The sequence below is a fragment of the Delphinus delphis genome, chromosome 4 (assembly GCF_949987515.2).
Source record: "Delphinus delphis chromosome 4, mDelDel1.2, whole genome shotgun sequence".
Lineage (NCBI taxonomy): Eukaryota > Metazoa > Chordata > Mammalia > Artiodactyla > Delphinidae > Delphinus > Delphinus delphis.
Genome location: NC_082686.1, coordinates 126,841,413 through 126,860,248, shown reverse-complemented (window position 1 = coordinate 126,860,248; position 18,836 = coordinate 126,841,413). Strand labels below are relative to the sequence as shown.

The window sequence follows — 18,836 nt, the reverse complement described above, 5'->3', positions numbered from 1 at the left end:
AGGCAACAAGTGTTTACAGGGTAATGTAAAATGTATCATACTGTCTCACTTACCCAAATTGGGATCAGTAGCCTGACGTTTCTTAATTTTCGCTTCAGAAATAGCAGAATAATAGGCACAAGTCATCTTGATCAGCCACGTTGCTCGAACCATTGGCACGGAATACTTAGCTAGATATGCAAAAACATCTTCTTTTTTACTAAGGATGGGAACCTAAAGAGAAATAATATATTTATAACAATCACATATTATGTTCATCGCTAGGCCAACCTAAAGAAAGGGGAAGCAAGAGAAAGAGACTCTAAGTTCCTGCGGGCTATGAAAAACTATCTCCTTTTTCTAAATCGCACGTGTCACTTTAAAAAAAAATTTTAAGCGAATTTTAAGAAAAAAGAATCAAAACTATGTTTAGCACATTGGCAACACAGTTTTATCAGTTGTGCTTTCTTATTTATAAAAACAAATTATTTTCAAACTCTCAGATGCTGAAAGCTACTCGTATCAGCAAAATAGGGGAAATAATCTCATGACAGTCCTCCAAGGAGTTTATATCTTAAAATTGGAAGGGACAGATAAAGTAAAAGCTATCCCCACTCTACATTTTATCAAAGAACATTTTTGTATAAAGCTTTCTGATTGTAACATCTCATAAGAATAACAATTTCCAGAAAGCTTCTAAAAGTGCCTTTAGACCAAGATTTTACATAGAGGCTAAAATGATGCATCAGTGGATCTGCCTAATAAACACTGAGCTAGAAACAGCTGGGTAATTAATTCACGGGTTGAAAGTGGGCACTTGAGGCAGTTAATTATTTCTTCCAGGCCACAAAGGTACTATTTAGCAAATTAGTATCTCAATGTTCTGCTGAATGGCTCGAAAGAGTTAATCCGGTCTTCTAGAATTCCTCATAAATACCCTAGGAATAGCCCGTTAATCTATACATAAGCTATCGAATCTACGAATACAGGGTAACGCAGCGGACAGAGAGGATGTTGGCTGCAACGCAGCAGGATGGGAAGAGTGAGATGGAGAAGCAGGCCGTGCCCACCCCCGCCCCCAGCAATGAGCACCCCTGTGCTACAGTCGCGGCCCCAGCCTGTGGTGGTTAAACCCATGACTCCCAGGCTCTTCATTTATGAACGAGACAATACCGACCCTGGCCACCTCACGGTGGCGTGAGAAGGAGAAAGCAAAAGAAGTACATGTATCAAAATTATAACAACTTTCATTGTGTTGCCAGTTCCAGTTTCAAGGAGTTCTCCGCGTCCCCCAATGTGTTCTCAGGCCATGGACCTGACTCTCTCCTAAGAGGATTCTGGAAACCCATAACCATGGACATCGCTAGCCCTGGTCTCTATGCCCCGAAGTCTCGCTCGATCTTGTGTTGAAAACCAAAGCTTCAAACCGGCTAACTGATTCATGGAGCATGGCATTTTTCTCTTAGTTAGCCAATGGTTCGGCCGGTGGATTTTTCTGCATTATACATATGCTACAAATCTGACCATTCGCAGTCTTGGAACAAAGTGTGATCCCAGAATTTAAAAGTAAGTGTTTTTTGTTACCCAGCTCTTTAAAACAAGCTATTTCACCTGGTTCTTCCCAAAGAAACATCAAGCGGCTCCGGCGATACAGAAAAGCTGCCTGGCTGGGCGCTGAGATGCAGTGTGTCCATATACTGCATCTTACGGGCAATGTAATAGACTTTTGATCATGTGCAGTTCCTACCTTGGTTGCTGACTTTAGAGCATAACCTCCCCCATGACAAAGGCGACTACACGGCACACCACATAACTATATAAAAGGGAGGTGAAAGCGACACAGGCTAAAGCTATAAAACCTCCTCTCTGTGGATCACGGTGATACATTTTACCTAGAAAACCTCCTGAAAATTTAGCTTACAAGGCACATCTTTCACGGAGCACAAGGCTCTGGGTTTACTGTCGTTTAGGCCAGGGACAAGAAAAGCACCGTCTTATACAGTCAGTTCAAGACCGGAGCTGCTGGTTTTCACTAGAACATACAGTATGGTATCAGGGAGTTACATTTTAGCTGCCACGGTCAGGTTCCCTCTCAGCCAGACGTACCAGAAGACTAGATATAAGATCAAGGTCTAAAAACCAGGCAAATGCAAAAAGTGAAGTTAGCATCTCCAAAGAAACATTACCAATAGCATCTTTATAGAAGCCTAAAGGATTTCTTTTTGAACAGCGTTTGACAAGAAGGCACGGCCGGGGATGGGGGGCGCATTCTGAGCATGTGAAATGTTTACACGAAGCAGCAAACAAAGCTGAGTCTTACAGGAACAGCATAAGGCAAACCTCTAGCTCACTGTCCCTGCTGGCAGAGCCCTAAGAAAAAGGGTTGGCTCAAATCAAGGGCTTTCGCATTCAGAAGAACATATGTGAAGAAAGTTATTTAATTAAGGAAGAAGACACATTTTGATGGTTTTGTCACATTTACAGTTTGGGCCAACTCAGGAAGGAAAATATGTTTACACTGACTGAAGTATGACTTCCTACAGGGATGGATTCCATTTTCAGCCAAGAAACCATCTGACTTCAACTTGTAGCTGAACCCAGGCAATCACTGGGCAGCGGTCTGGTTTCTCAATCAAGGTGGAACCGCGTCTAAGTACCAGAAGAAAACTAAGACACCTAGCATGGCTCTCCATCCACCGAAGGGTTGCCCTTGTAACGCTTCTCTCCCTGTATTCTCCTTTCTGTCAGCACCCTCTGTTTGCTAAGCAGTGGTAGAAGCAGATGGAAATTCCAGAGACCACAGTAATCAAAGTCACCAGAAGTGAACACATCATTCTTAGTGAACTGTTCAAGAGCTAAAAGGATATCCCCAGGAGCAAGAAGTCTCCTTTTCCAAATCTAACTACGACCGCGATTGGATTCAAAGGCCTTTCACAGGCCACTGTTGTCCTCTCTGTGGCTAAATACTTGGAGTGCTGTGGAGCTTTATATGAACGGAAGACCAGGTCCAGAAACCTGTCCATCCCATACAGGAAACTATTTTGAACTCTAGATCAGAGCTGGAAGGTGACTCAGGATCTCAGCAGGAAAAGGAAGGTCTTCTACATCAAGCCATCCCGCAGATAAATACCAGAAATTAAGAGGTATTCAAACTTTCTAATATGAAGGGCACGCAGAGGATGCAATCTTTTACCCAACTCTAAAGACTTTTCGCCACCTCAAGAAGATGAAATGCTGAGGAAGGGATGGGAAGGAATGACTCTTGAAATGCCCAAGAAATGAATACTTCAAAGTATATTCAATGGTTTGACAAAGAAAACATCTTTAACTTTGCAAAGAATTAACGTCAGGGCTTACCTGAGGGACACCTGACTTGGCCAGAGGCAGCTCCTAATAAAGAGAGAAGAACAACGGCTAATACACTGCACCATAATTCATCTCCCTCTTAAAAGATGAGAGACCATTACACCCCTAAAGCAAGGGCATCAATTCCTCATGAGTATTCCCTTTCAGGAAATATCCCCCCCCCCCAAAAAAAAAACAACTGCATTCTGAAAGCTTACAAAAAAGGCAAACCTAAAAGGAAAGATGTCAGGCTGGCTACATAGGAGTTGAAGGTACTAACCAACGTGGAGGGTATGAACTTTTGGTAGAAAGCCATCAAATATTGAAGGATGGCCTTTGACTTCTGCAGCCTTCAGATACAATTCCCAGGCCACAGTGGGAACACGTGGTAAACGGTCAACAATGGAAAAGAAATGCTATGCGGTCCAGCCCATGTTGAGACAGAGGCACTACCTGAGTAGCAAGAGAGGGTTCCGCCGATCGTCTGCTTTGCAAGGATTTCGGTTGCCTTTAAGCACTAACATCTATGAAAGGCAACGCAAGGCTCCGACACTAGGGCAAAATAAAGCCCACGGGAACTACAGGCACTATTTTCAAAGAGGTGCTTTAGAAAACAAAAACATAAATACACGAAGGAGCTCTCCTCTAACCTGGGCCTGCACCAAGCCATTCGTGAAAACTTAAGAATAGAAGATGGGCTCCCCTAAAACTAAAGGGTTTCAGGGGAGATGAGAAAGACCTGGGGATTATTTGAAAGGTGTGTAAGAAGTCAGAGATCAAGACTAAGAGGGAGGTTTCTGGCTCTCATCTAAATTTCAAAAGACATTTTGTACTACTGGGACTATAAGATTGTTGAATCTGTGCAGTATTTCCCACGTGAGGAAAATGATCAAAGGCAAAGATTTTTAAAAGAACCCTCCCTTCCCTCCCCCTCCTCAAAAAAGCGGGGAGCTATGAATAAACCTGCCCATTTTGTACTGAAACTTTTTCAAAGACGGTTTTCAAGCACACACGGAATCACTATCTTTTATCTCACTTGTTCGGAAGAAGAGTTAGTTTAAGAATTTGGATGGGTACTTTTCAAGACAAGGAAATAACATTAAAGCAAGGATTTCTATTTAACCCATTTGGACATCCTGACCTAAAGAACTGAAAATGTAACAGAAATAAATGAAGTCTCACTGCCTGTTTTTGATTTTAAAACCCTGTCTACCTAATATCCACATAAACAGCTTCCTGTGTAGAATGTTTAGGTCTCTAGATGTCCTAGGCACCACATGCCATCAAAATGAAGGGGAAACAGCCTATGTGCAGCACACACCTAGTGCAGGATACCTGCCATTGAGACTTGGAGTTTTGGAGAGAACTGGGGAAAAGAAATATATACTTGAACATTATCTCAAATATTTTCATTTCTATAAGGCCTCAATTAAAACAATGCAAGAAATACTTAATACCTTTTTTGCCAAAATAGCAAGTGGTTTATTTCCTGCTAAGTCAGAGAACCAACTATGAATCGCACTCTGGGATCGAGCAGTAACCAGCCAATAATTATCTTTAGCATTAACTTGTGGTTTCTTCTTTCCGGTGTCCTGGAAAGTGTTAAGCTTTAGTTTCTCAGCTAATATGCTGCTAAAATAAGCTCCAATCTGTGGAAGAGAAAACAGAGTTTAAAGACAATAAACAAGAATGTTAGTAACACACATATCAGTATTTTATTTTTATTGTTTTAATAGAAAATCTTCAAAGAGCCCATTGGAAAATAAAATGGGAATTTAAGTCCTTGAAGCTAAGAGTTGTGATTTCCTTACACTAACATAATGCAGAAACTCCCACAGCACCTTTGTTTCACTACTAACAAGTAGTTCAAGGGAACAAGAAGGGTCTCTGAAAATCCCTATAAAATTCATTATATCCTGAATAAATTTCAAGAGAATGGGTTCTGCTTTCATCTTTAGATGAACCTCTCCTTTTTCACAGTACACACCCATTTGAAGGGAATCTTTTTCCTGAGAGGTGTTGCATACAAGATCAGAACCTGGCAATCACACAGTAATCACTCTTTTTCTTGTTTCATTTTAATAGCACATAAATTTGGAAAGGAAACTCTGTATTTACACTCAGTGCTTTTAAAAAAAAAAGTCTAGAGAAATCTAATTTATTTACATGGAAAATTACAAAAGTCAATTAAATTAAATATTCAACATTTTTGATTGGGCTGCCAATTTCATGAGTACAAGTGTTTAGAAAGAGAAAGCTAGTGTGGCTTGCTCTGAATGGAACAAAGTAGCAAAGGGAGCTTCCTGTGAATGACTGGCATTTTCATATTAACCAAATTAAAAGAGGACAAAGGAAAGACAAAGGGACAAGAAGGAAGGGGACTGAGTAATATCTAAAAACTAAATGAATCCACAGAAAACCTCTTGGAATTTCCAAGAATCCTATCACAGCATCACATTTTGTCCCCTGGAAATTCTCTAATAACAGGATGTGGACAACAATTTCTAACAAATACCTTCAATAAGGTTAGCAGACAGTGGCAATCGTGATTAAAATAAAATACCTACCCTGCTGCAGCAAAATAAGAATCACTACCTTAGTTAATGCTCATGACTCAATAAACAATTAGTCTATAGGGTGGAACGCAGTTGGAAGCAATTAGCCAAGTTTATCTACCAGGGCGAAAAGCTGGTAAACATTTTTTTAATGTGAATTGGCATCCCTTGATCCTTGTGATTGAGGTACAGTGAAAAAGCCTGTTTTGTGTTGAGGTAATATGGCAATAAAAATTATAGTAATTAGAAAAAAAGGCTGAACCTTATTTTTTTAAAACAACTTCATAGTATTCTTTTTTAAGCGAAGTTTGCAGAATGTCCAGAGAATTAAATGCAAAAATTCACCAAAAAAACAGCTATTTGAAAACAAGGAGCCAAGAGTAACAAATTGTTTAATTTTAAATTTCTCAATCAATATTTGGTCTTTGCACCAATGGCACGAAATACCTACCTACGTAGATTGTTTCATATTTAAAAGATCTCTTATTTGCAATCATGTATGAGCGTTTTAATCATAATAAACAAAGACATTAAAAAAATTTTTAAACTAGTCTAAGTACTGTCAAAGAAGAATAGCCACGGTGATCTGAAAAGACTATTCAATTAAATCAAGCCAATCACTGATTTTGCAAATCAAGGGATTTGCAAAAATTGTATTTAAAAAAAAAAAAAAGTCTGGGGGCTTCCTGGTGGCGCAGTGGTTGAGAGTCTGCCTGCTAATGCAGGGGCCACGGGTTCGAGCCCTGGTCTGGGAGGATCCCACATGCCGTGGAGCAACTAGGCCTGTGAGCCACAACTACTGAGCTGCGCGTCTGGAGCCTGTGCTCCACAACGGGAGAGGCCCGCGCACCGCGATGAAGAGTGGCCCCCGCTTGCCACAACTAGAGAAAGCCCTCACACAGAAACGAAGATCCAACACAGCAAAAATAAATAAATTAATTAATAAACTCCTACCCCCAACATCTTCTTAAAAAAAAAAAATGTCCTGGTGTAGGTAACGGCCAAAAGAATTCAGAACACGGCAAATTTAAAAAAAAAAAAAAGTCTGGGCAATCTCTTTTGCAATTATACTCTTTTCTATGTAGTTAATAATAGCAATGGAACATAGTGGCTGTATATATGTTTTACTTCCTAACAAATCTTATGAACAACTGCATAAATGTAAACAAAGTCAAAATTCCCAAGAAAGCAAGAGCAGAGAAAATACACATTAGGACTCAAAAAGAAAAGAAAAAAATCAAAACATGATCATACACTTAATTTTATTCTATCAGCAGTATATTCACATTATTCTAAAATCGAGAAAAAGTTAAGAGCCTCATTCCCAAGTCCCAAACTCCATCCCCTAACTCCAAAGAACCACCTTGATTAGTTTCTTATGTGTCTTTCCAGAGTTTCCTCATGTGAATACACATGAACAAACACGAATATATTATTTTTCTCTTATATCTATACCTCGTTATGTACATTGAGTAAGTGTCTGAGAGCTTTCCTTCCATATTTGTCTATGGAGAGCTTCCTCATTCATTTTTACAGACACATAATAATGTACTGTGTGCATGTACCACATTTTATTTAATCAAGTCCCCGTTAATGGACACTTGTTTCAAACTTCTGTGATTACAAATCACATTAAAATGAATAGCCTTTCCTATTTGTTATTTCCTACATGTACAGCTATAGCTTTCAGATGAATTTTCAGGATTCAGATTGTATGATTCTGTAATTTTAATCAGCATTGTCAAATTACCCTCCATAATGTTTATACCAATTTGCACTCCCTCAGACAAGGTATGAGAGATAAGGTTTAATTTAAAACTTGTTTCCATCCATCCACAGCTATTTTGAAAGTAATTCATTTAGTAAGAAAATGAAAAAGTTTAGGGGCTATACTATAGGTCATGTATTTCATATTCATTAGATCAAATTCCCCTCAGAAGGTTTGAATCCTTGAGTAAATCTCACAGGAAGGATGAGAGCAGCAGAAGTGGTAACGGGTGCTATTTCCATTTATTCAATTATTTAAAATGACATAAAACTTCATACACCTGGGAACAATTTGGCAGTTCCTATACACAAGGCGTTCATACTTTGTTATGGACAGAATTGTGTATATCCAAAATTCAGATATTGAAGCTCTAAGCCTCAATGTGACTGTATTCGGAGATAGAGCCTTTAAAGAGGTAATTAAGGTTAAATGTTCATGGACCGATAAATGGATAAAGAAGATGTGGTACACAGATACAATGGAATATTACTCAGCCATTAGAAAGAATGGAATAATGCCATTTGCAGCAACATGGATGGACCTGGAGATTATCACACTAAGTGAAGTAAGTCAGACAGAGAAAGAAAAGTATCATATGATATCGCTTATATGTGGACTCTAAAAAAAAAATGATACAAATGAACTTATTTACAAAACAGAAACAGACTCACAGACTTAGAGAATGAATTTATGGTTACCTGGGGGGAGGGATAGATTGGGAGTTTGGGATTGACATGTACACACTGCTATATTTAAAATAGATAACCAACAAGGACCTACTGTAAAAAACAAAAAAGAAAGAGAGAAAAAAAGTTAAATGAGGTCATAAGGGTGAGGCCTAATCCAATATGACTAGTGCCACTATAAGAAGGAGAACACCAGAGATACCCGCACACAGAGAAAAGCCCATGTGAGGACACAGTGAGAGGGCAGCAGTATACAAGCCGAGAAGAGAGGCCTCAGGAGAAACCAGACCTGCTGACACTTTCCTGGACTTCCAGCCTCCAAAACTGTGAGAAAATAAACTTTCTCAGAAAATCAAATTTCTGTTGTTTAAGCCCCTCAGTTTGTGGTATTTTGTTATGGCAGCCCCAGTAGACTAATGCACCTTCTAACCAAGTAACATGCTGCTGGGAATTTATCCTAAAGAACAAAAGCTACATGTTCAAATATGACTATACCTTCTTTATAAATAACCATAAGAAACAGATAATAAGCTAATTGCTGTACACCAGCAGTTTCAGTTATTACAGCACATAAATGATGAAACGTTATCTATCCATTAATTACTATGAATATGAATACTTCAGCCTCAAGGAAAGGTACACACAAAATGATATTACTTCTTTAAGTACGTAAGTTAAGGAAGATGAAAGTTTAGAGAGAGATGGTAGTTATATTTGCACAACAGTGTGAGTGTACTTAATGACACAGAACTATACACTTAAATATGTTAATGGTAAATTTTATGTTATGTAAATTTTACCACAATAAAAAAAAAGTAGGAAACAAATTACAACACATACATAATTGTAGTTGTGATGTTTAAAAGGTATCAAGCGAGATTGGAAAAAGTAAAAACACTGTGTTTGGTCAATAGGACAATCTGTAGAAAATAATTCTGTTTTTTTTCACATCACTTAAATAATACTTCAGTTGCTAGTTTAGCAAATTACATATGTTTGTGTATGCATGTGTGCATATAAAAAGAGATTTGAAATGATACACAAACTTTTAACAATGGTTATCTCTGGTTAAGAGAAAACAAGAATAGAAATTCATCTGTATGCTTGATTTCTTTTAATCTGTAGGCATGATTTTTTAATTTAAAAAGTATTTTAATATTTGAAAATAGAAATAACTCAAAAAGGATGAAAAACAAACCTTAAAGGATACAAACAGAAAATTCCATCTATATATCTAATTGTTAACATAACCACAAAGGAAAAAGACTTAATTCAAGAAATTTTTAATACAACACTCTGACTACATCCTTTTTTAAAAAATAAATTTATTTATTTATTTTTAAATTTTTGGCTGCATTGGGTCTTTGTTGCTGTGCACGGGCTTTCTCTAGTTGCAGCAAGCGGGGGCTACTGTTCACTGCGGTGCACGGCTTCTCACTGAGGTGGCTTCTCTTGCTGTGGAGGACGGGTTTTAGGCGCACGGGCTTCACTAGTTGTGGCTCGCAGGCTCTAGAGCGCAAGCTCACGGGCTTAGTTGCTCCGTGGCATGTGGGATCATCCCAGACCAGGGATCGAACCCATGTCCCCTGCATTAGCAGGAAGGTTCTTAACCAATGCACCACCAGGGAAGTCCCTCTGACTACATACTCTTAATGAAAGTTAGTCTAAAGACAAAAAGCATGGTAGAGCAATTGTAAATTTTACATCACAATTTTGTTGTTGGAATGACACTGGTATAGTTTATTCTGGAACTTTTTATGTATATTATAAGATAGAGTAAATGAATAAACATGCTAATATTGCTGGGATCCAGGGTTCTCACCTTAAGAGAAAGGAGATACAATGATGGAAAAGGGAAAAGCGTGGGAAAGACCCTGTGGTACTGACTCAGAACAGATGGATGGATGGGAGAGAGGGAGGGAGGGAGGGAAGAAAAAGAAGAAACCTAAATATTTTTGCCATCTCTGTCCACTGAAAGGGCCTAGAAGTTGTGACACTCAAGTAGCCATGAGCAAGCTGGGCACCCAGATCTGGGACGGGATAGGAAAAGAACAAGATGGCCCTGGACTATGTTATTGTACCTCAAGTGAGGAAGTGCCCAAAGGACTGGGTTGGGGGGTGAGGGGGTTGTCCAAAAGGCCCAAGAACCAGGTTAAAGGTGCCCCCACTGGCCAAATGTGAGACAGTGTGAGCATCAAAAAGAAAACTGAAGGTCATACAACTGATTTTAAGAGTTCAGGGGTTCAAAGTGATACTGAAAAATGGGGTGTCCTTAACAAAAGAATGTCAACTAATAAACATACGAGGAATAATAACTACAAAACCAGCATTTTGCAACCATCAGCAAAATAAATCATTCAGCAGGAATCGACAATTGATGCTAAAATCATAGCATAAAATTTTATTGGACAGGGCTTCCCTGGTGGTGCAGTGGTTGAGAGTCCGCCTGCCGATGCAGGGGACACGGGTTCGTGCCCCGGTCCGGGAAGATCCCACATGCCGCGGAGCGGCTGGGCCCATGAGCCATGCTGAGCCCGCGCATCCGGAGCCTGTGCTCCGCGACGGGAGAGGCCACAACAGTGAGAGGCCCGCGTACCGCCAAAAAAAAAAAAAAAAGAAATTTATTGGACAATAGGATGTTCATACCGTCTCAAAGTATCACCCTGTGGAGATTACCACGAGGAAAAGATGACTACTTTTGCAATGTAAAGAGATGGCAGACAGCACCTTAAGTGATCAAACAGTATAAGCAATTCTCAGGCAAACTAACACTGCATGTCTCCTGATGTGCACTGTAGTCTTTGCACCAAAAATATTTAACCTGAAAAAACAAAAAAACCTCACAACAACAACAAAATAAGGGACTCTGGAGAGCGGTACTGCGCTAGATTAAAATAGGATTAGGAGACACGCCAGCCAAAAGCAGTGCGTGACCCCTGATTGGACCCTGCAGCAGGACAGCATAAAGGATATCTGGGGGAACTTTGAATATGGGTTGTGGTTTCAATAACACAAATTTATCAACATTAGCTCCCATGGGTTTCACATACGTATGCTCTTTCGGAAGTTTTGGGAAGCGATGAGCATTACCTTTGACGGGTTAATTACAATATTTCTAGCCGAGCCATGCTCGTCTCCAGTAAAGGCGGGCTGATTGTTGAAGCCTTGCTTTACATTCACAGCGGTAAGTTCATCCTGTGGGTGGAAAGGTACTGATTAGTCCGAAGGATGTCAAAGCTCCAACTGAAGCCAACATCCCGTAGCCTCAGGAATGACGAACATCGCTATGCTCTGCAGAAGAGAACTGTTCAACACTCACCAAGGAAAGAAGCAACAGAGGTTTAAAAATCAATATATACATGTGTAGAGAGAGAGAAAGCAAATGTGGCAAAATGTTAACAACCATTGCCTGTAGGTGAAAATTCTTCACGAATAAAATTGGAAAAAGGAAAAAAAAAAAAAAAGCAACCTCCCCCCATAAACGTAAACTCATAGAATGTGCAGACTGGGATTGTTTCTAGAGAGCCCACAGCTTGACCGCCCCTGTGCACGTCTCTATGCTATGTTCCAGAAAACTGGCTCACTCAACTTACCCAAGACCCCACAGCGAGTTAAAGACAGGAATGAAGGGCTCCTAGGCGCAAGGCTTGTGATAACTACACACACCACAGCCCTGCAACTGAGGGGAAGTTTAGAGCTTGCCAAGCTGTCCGTACATCTCGGCTCACTTCACCTTTACCAATTCTGAGGCAGATGGTAGGCGCGTGTCTTCATGTCTGCTTACAGATAAGAAGAGTGAGGCTCGCTCAGCTAGTACAGTAACTGGACAAAGCCAGCACTGAAAGACCATCTTCTCAATCCTAGACTAGGAAGAGAAATTTCCATGACACTGTGCACCAGAGTACAAATGCCACAGGAAAATGTGGTCTAAAAATACACAGCCACAATTCGTACCCTCCTTAAAAAAGATCTACTGGATAGATATAGGAAAACTTTCCTTACCAAGGTCACAACACATCAAAAATAGCCCAAGGCATTTAAAAAAAAAAAAAGACCTTCCCCTGGCCAGATCATTGAGTTATAGAACTAAATCAGAGTTCCCAAAATACAGACTTGAAAGAATAAAGGGGAAAGGTGTGCGTAAGTGAAGCCACCTTCTGCTCCCCTCACTTCAGGCCAAGAAGTGGTCTCAGTGACACCTGGGGTAATGGTAGCAACAGCACAAGAATATACACTTATTCTTCACAAGTAATTGCTGTAAGTGTAAAATGAAAAAAAAAATCAACTGATCAAATCACTGCTATGATTAGGCAGAAAGCCTTAGGCCAAAATCGTTAACGACATAGAGCACCTGAAAGGTCACCTTGGCTGAGAACCGGGGTCTCCTGGAGTCATGCCATGTAACTTTACTTAATTGTGTGTGCTCTAGCTAATACCTGGGCTAGGCACAGTTCTGGTGGGCTTTCAAAAAAACCCACTACAGGAAGCTTAGCTCTATGGTAACCAAGTCTCCTCCCAGCACGGAAGGTAGCTGGAATTGTGATCCGCACAGAAAATGAGTTGCATGTATATATCAGAAGACATCTCAAACTGCTCCCGCATTTTCAAATAAATTATTTGGAAATCTAGGGCAAAACTACATAATGCATATTTTAAGTCAAAAAAGTGTCAGTCAACTGAAATAAAGCAGGCGTGCTAATGAAATTTCTGCCATCTCAGAGTCTAAGGAAGAAGGGGGACACGTGGTGTCACGAGGGGAGTGGGACAAGAAAATGGAATTTTTATCTGTGCTTTAGCATCAGAGTAATACAAGAAACACTAATTGAGGAATAGCTTATGTTTTTACTAAAAATACGTCCTGGGTTAATCAAGAGGGAATGTGTGAGGCTTTCAGGACCAGTTAGTTCCATTTAGTACTGCTTCAGTTTCTATTCTAAACTAACCCCTGCTCAGCTAGCTGCCTGTTGTGACTGACTGCTAATAAGCACTGGCCTGGACAGACATGCCACCCGCGCACACACACGCACACGCACACACACGCACAAATACACGCAGAGAATCGCCAGAAGGAAAAGAACATGGGACCATGGTAACAAGTCTGTCAGCCACAACAGATTTTCCTCAAACTAGGATCCACACAGGTACGGCTGGGAGCCTTGAGTGCTGAGAACTTTCCAAACTTGTATTCTCACTTTCATGAAAATGCATCCGGAATCTGAGCGCTTCTCACTACCACCGATGCCTCCCCCAGGTCAAGGCCACCATCACCTCATGCTTGGACACTGCAACAGCTCCTAACTGGTCTCCTTGCTTCTACCTTTGCCCTCTGAAGGCCACATTCAACACAGCAGCCACAGGGAGCTTTGGAAAACTTGAGTGAGATCACGTCACTCCTCAAAGCCTGCGATAACTCCGTACCTCAGAATCCGAGCAGAGGCCCTATGAGGTCCTACAAGTCCCTGAGTGATCTGGCCCCTTATATCTTTCCGACCTCATCCCTGATCACACTCCCCTTGCTCACTCTGCAGCTCCTCAAGTGTCCAGCTGGACGACCTCCAGCCTCAGGGCCTTGCATGGTCTACCCCTTCTGCCTGGATTGCTCTTCCCTGGTTTCCACATGGCCAACTCTCTGGTCACCTTAAGTCATGTCCTCGATGAGAAATCTGATGACCCTATTTGAAACTGGAACTGCTCACCCCATTCCCTTCACCCTCGCACTCCTAATCGTCCAATAATCCATAGCATTGATCACCTAAAACCCCACGTAATTTACTTATGATGTATCCTGTCTGTCTCCCCCACCAGAAGGTAAGGTCTGTGAGAACAGGGGTCTTTATGTTGTTCACAGAAGCGTGCCAAGAACACAGAGCAGTGGCTGGCACAGAGCACACAATATTCAATTCACAAAATATATTCAATAAATATCTGTTGAAAGAGTAAATAAGTGAATGATAACCTGTTTCGAACAATTCACGTAAGTATATTCTGAATCACTACCCCATGACGTTGAGGTCCCTAATTCTGTGCGGATTTATGACTAGAGCCACTTAACCTCTCAGAGCAGTGGCTGTCACCCCCTCAAGCCCGAGGCACCATCCTAAAAGCAAATATTTTTAAATGCCCTTTTTCCAAGTCTGAAATGAAATTCATAGACAATAACTTACCAACATTTTTTTTAAAAATCAATGTAATGCCCTCACTCTAAAAGTTTTTTCAAAATGAAAGTAAGTTGTAACAACATAGGTACTTGAAAAGGAAACTCTCAGGCATACACAACAAGACCTCTACTACCCAAAAAGTGTGGTCCATGGGCCATCAGCGCTGGCTCGTTAAAAATGCAGAATCTCATTTCAATCAGCTTAACAAATTCTCCAGGTAATTCATGGACACATTAACCTTTGAGAAGTGGGGCCCTAGGAGACATCAAGAATTAGTAAATGTTTGTTCCTATACCTAGAATCACCATAAATGCAGACTGATACAGGTGTGCTGTATTGCTATTTCAAATGATCAGAACAGCATGATGTGAATCTTCTGTAACGGTGAAAACTCTTAGTAAAATTTTCAAACCGACAAAATAAAATCTTCTCCCAATATATTAAAACGCAATCGTTATATTCCTCAGAGACTCAGTGTATACTGACTGTGTATTAAAATCATGCCAAAAAAATACTTTGAGATCACATGTAAATAGATTCCCACCTGGAACAGAGAGAAAACAGCTTTGAAAGTTTGGTGGCACATATGACAATCCAGTGGGACACAGGACAATTCGCCATTGAGGACATCTAGCACCCCGGCCCCGCCCACTAAAGGGCAGTAGCACCTCAACTGTAGGGACAGCCGACACCTCCTCCCAGAGTGTCACCACACTCCCGTAGAAAACCAAAGTTCACTGAGAGGACTGCCTCTGAAAAGGGGAATCCAGGTTTCAGAAACAGGGAGTGTCACACAGGCTCTGCTCCTGCTGCAACACCATGACGATGGGACGTCCAGCTCCAGCCACGACAGGCCCCTACAGCTCGCAGCTGTGGCTACAGGTGGAGGCCTTGCTGACCCCAGGGTAAGGATGACTAAGTGGAAATGCACACAAGGGGGACAAGAGCCCAGGCTCTGCAATCAGACTGTCTGAATTTGAACCTCCAACTCCACTGAAGAGTGACTCAAAGCAAGCTCTGGAACGGTTCCCGGGCCTCAGTTTCCTCAACTGTGAAACAGGGATAGTAAGAGTTTCTACTACTATTATCTCCATAGTCCGGTTGAGGAAATAAAAAGCAGAGAGGTTAATTAACTTACCCAAGGTCACATAGTGGTAAGGAACTCCAAAGAATCCACGTTCCTAGCCACCACGCTCTATGAACATGGCCAGCAATAATTACTACTGCTGCTGTCTGTGTCGTATTTCTGGTTCAGGAAAGTGATAACCTGAAGCTTCAGTAAGCACTCAGAAACACAAAAGATCTGCTTCAGAAATTAGAAAGACCTTGGCCTTCAGTAGTGGTTCTTAAACTTTTGCATGCATCAGAATCCCCTGATGGGTTTGTTAAAGCACAGCTGCCACTGGGGCCCCTCCCCCAGAGCTTCCAAATTCGACAGGTGGGGTGGTACCCAAGAATCTGAATTTCTAACAACTTCCCAGATGAGTGATGCATCCAGGGACCACACTTTGAGAGCCCCTGACATAAAGATTTGGAGTTGGTGGCTTTCTAGAAAACCAGGGCATTCTCATGCCCAGCATCAGGGCTGCACTCACCACCAGGGAGAAACTCGATGCTCCACCTTAGCTCAGGAGCAGGAAGTCCCAAGAAGAAAAGCCTGGTCAGAATTCTCTGCCACACCCCTGTCTCCACTCCAAAGGCGCACACACAAAGCTACACACACACACACACAACACACACACACAACACACACACAACGATCAAGGAAGAAAACAAGTTAGAAAGTTTCTCTTTCACTCCTTTAACTTCTCATAGACCCACGAATAAACGCACCGGGGCTGCAGAGCGCGCAATTAAATCAGGAAGCTCACAGAGCTGAAACGGAAGGCTGGAAGGCGCGTCTGTTGACGTTTACTCACGCAGAACTTTAGGTCAGCTTCCTAGAGAAACCAAGTGAAACGGAGGTAAAAACCAAAGCGTCACAACCAAAACATGCACCCTGACGGTTTTTCTCCTCAAGTTTCTTTAAAGAGTGAAAGTCCACAGCAAGAATCCAAACACTGAGTTAAGAGTAAGATTCAGATTCCAGAGTGTTTACTATTGTTGTTTAGACACAGTGTTTCTCAAACTCCGGTAAGGCACAAACAGACCCCTTTGAAAGGAAAAACATCCTCTCTGACCCCAGGATGCGTGATGAACCCAATTTGGGAAAATGAGATAGGACATGGATACTTAACGGCATTAGGCAGCGCTAAGAGATTCAGAACAAGATGTAACGTGTTATACGAACTCAACTACAAACTTTTATGACACTTTGCTCTGAAGGCCTTTGCCAAATCTAATCAAGCAAATATGTAAGGGAGAGAGTCCAGATTTTAAAACAGCATGCCTCTCAAATCCCCAAGCCAGGGGACACAAATAGCTTCCTCTTGCACTAACCTTGAACCTCTTCAAAGATTTTTCTAAATAAGAGAGGATAACCGCCAAAGTCCTTACCATGGTCCTTACAGAAACTGAAACTTGTTTTGCTACACCTAGTCAACAATTCTCATAAAAACTAGAACCGTCAGCTGCTACTTTGCCTATTTGCAAAGCTGAGACAGCTAAACCCCTCAAAACTTGGGGACACAACCAACCACGAATCACGATCTTAGCACCAAATCCTTTCCAGTAGAAGAACTCCTTTGTTGGAGGTTGAAAATTTTCCCATTGTACAATGTGGGGAATAAAGAAAACTAAAGTGCCAACCATGAACTCAGAGAGTTTTAAATGTTTTTGTTTATCATTAACAGCAGGGGGGACAAAACACTGTACACACATGTGTGAGCCCTAATACCTACTCAGACAAGAGACAACGCTAGCTGAGAACACGCATTCTGCCTGGTGGCCTGGGGCAGCGGTGCACCAGGCCAGGCAGCATATGATTTCAACAGGTTTAAAACGGAATTGGTCCAAAAGTAACCTCAACACAGAGAAAAGAAATCTCGGCCACTTGGTCGTTGGCTTCAACTAAAATGATAAGCCTTAAAGCAATTTTAGGGAGACAGGTACCCAGAGACAAACAGAAAGAAAAGCCTAGAAACTGGCCCATGTTCGTATGGAAGGCCAGCATTCACTCTGCATTTTTGTATTTTGTACCGATACAAAAGTCAGACCTTCGATATTCTGGGTGAACTCCAAATGCATCCATAAATCTCGCGCATTTACCTTGAACTTCAGAGAATGATGTTATTTTTTGGATCGCTTTCAAAGCAATCTTTTAATTGCAATAAATGTTTCATCAGGAAAGTGAAACCATTTTGATGCCAGTTTGGAAATTGCTTAAGCTCTTTCTCACTCAAAAGGGGAAAAAAGTCAGTTTAGCACAATTTTCAATGACCATCTCAAAAGCAGATAATAAATACACACACACAAGGTGCACACACACTTAACCTCCTCCAGACTTCTCATCTACCGCAAAGAACACACGCAGAGATGCCCGATTTCCTCGGTCACCTACTTGCATCTAACACACTAACTCAATGACTGTCAACAGACTGGACAGAAATGCCCACCAGGCATGACAATGTCACAGCAGTAGTTGTCTCTCTATGCACCAGTTAGGCTGTGTTAGCTAAGGTCTTACCCCAAACAAAATTTTTAAAAACAGCTTTATAACTGTTTTCCCTAGCTTGTCCACCTCTCTCCCAGAAGAGTGTTCTCTGAGACCCCTGAGGATGTCTGCAGATCCCATCTGAGAAGTGAGGCTATGATAACACCCATCATGGATAGATTCAATAGTGGTTTTTTTTGTTTTTTTGGCCTTGCCATGCAGCATGCGGGATCTTAGTTCCCTGACCAGGGATCGAAACTGCGCCCCTGCAGTGGAAGCTCAGAGTCCTAACCACTGGACTGCCAGGGAACTCCCAGAATCAATAGTCTTCAGGCAACACTTAGGGTTAGCAGATACAAATGACCCAAGAGATAAGGGAAAAATCTTTCTCGCCTCAGACCTCATCATTAGCCAGTTCTATCCATACTTCTCTCAAAACATGTCTCACATCTAGTCCTTCCTCTAAAATAATACGTACAGCCATCTCTCTACCCTGCGGCCACTGTCACAGCAGGCCCACGTTGCTGCTCTTCACACACCTCCCCTCCTCCGTCCTGCCCTTTCCTCAACCTAGCCTGCCCACTGGCCCCTGATGAACCTTCCTGAAACAGGTTTTCTTTTCTGCTCTACCCTATTCGAAAGCCTCAGAGGCGTTCCACCCACTCCACCCCACCCCACCCCACCCCCACCCCGCAGGACCGAAAGAGAACAGAAGCATCTAGCACGACACTCTACAGATCCTCAATAACATCT

General features: G+C 41.6%; 1 protein-coding gene across 1 annotated transcript in view; it reads right to left on the bottom strand.

The window, feature by feature from the left end:
• MED12L (mediator complex subunit 12L) overlaps nucleotides 1–18,836 on the bottom strand; it is a 308,809-nt gene that overhangs the window by 266,604 nt on the left and 23,369 nt on the right. The window contains exons 3-5 of the mRNA XM_060011436.1: nucleotides 11,424–11,528; nucleotides 4,782–4,973; nucleotides 54–213 (exon numbers count right to left, since the gene is read on the bottom strand). Of these exons, the coding sequence (XP_059867419.1) occupies nucleotides 54–213; nucleotides 4,782–4,973; nucleotides 11,424–11,528 (457 nt within the window). The remainder of the gene's footprint in view (nucleotides 1–53; nucleotides 214–4,781; nucleotides 4,974–11,423; nucleotides 11,529–18,836) is intronic.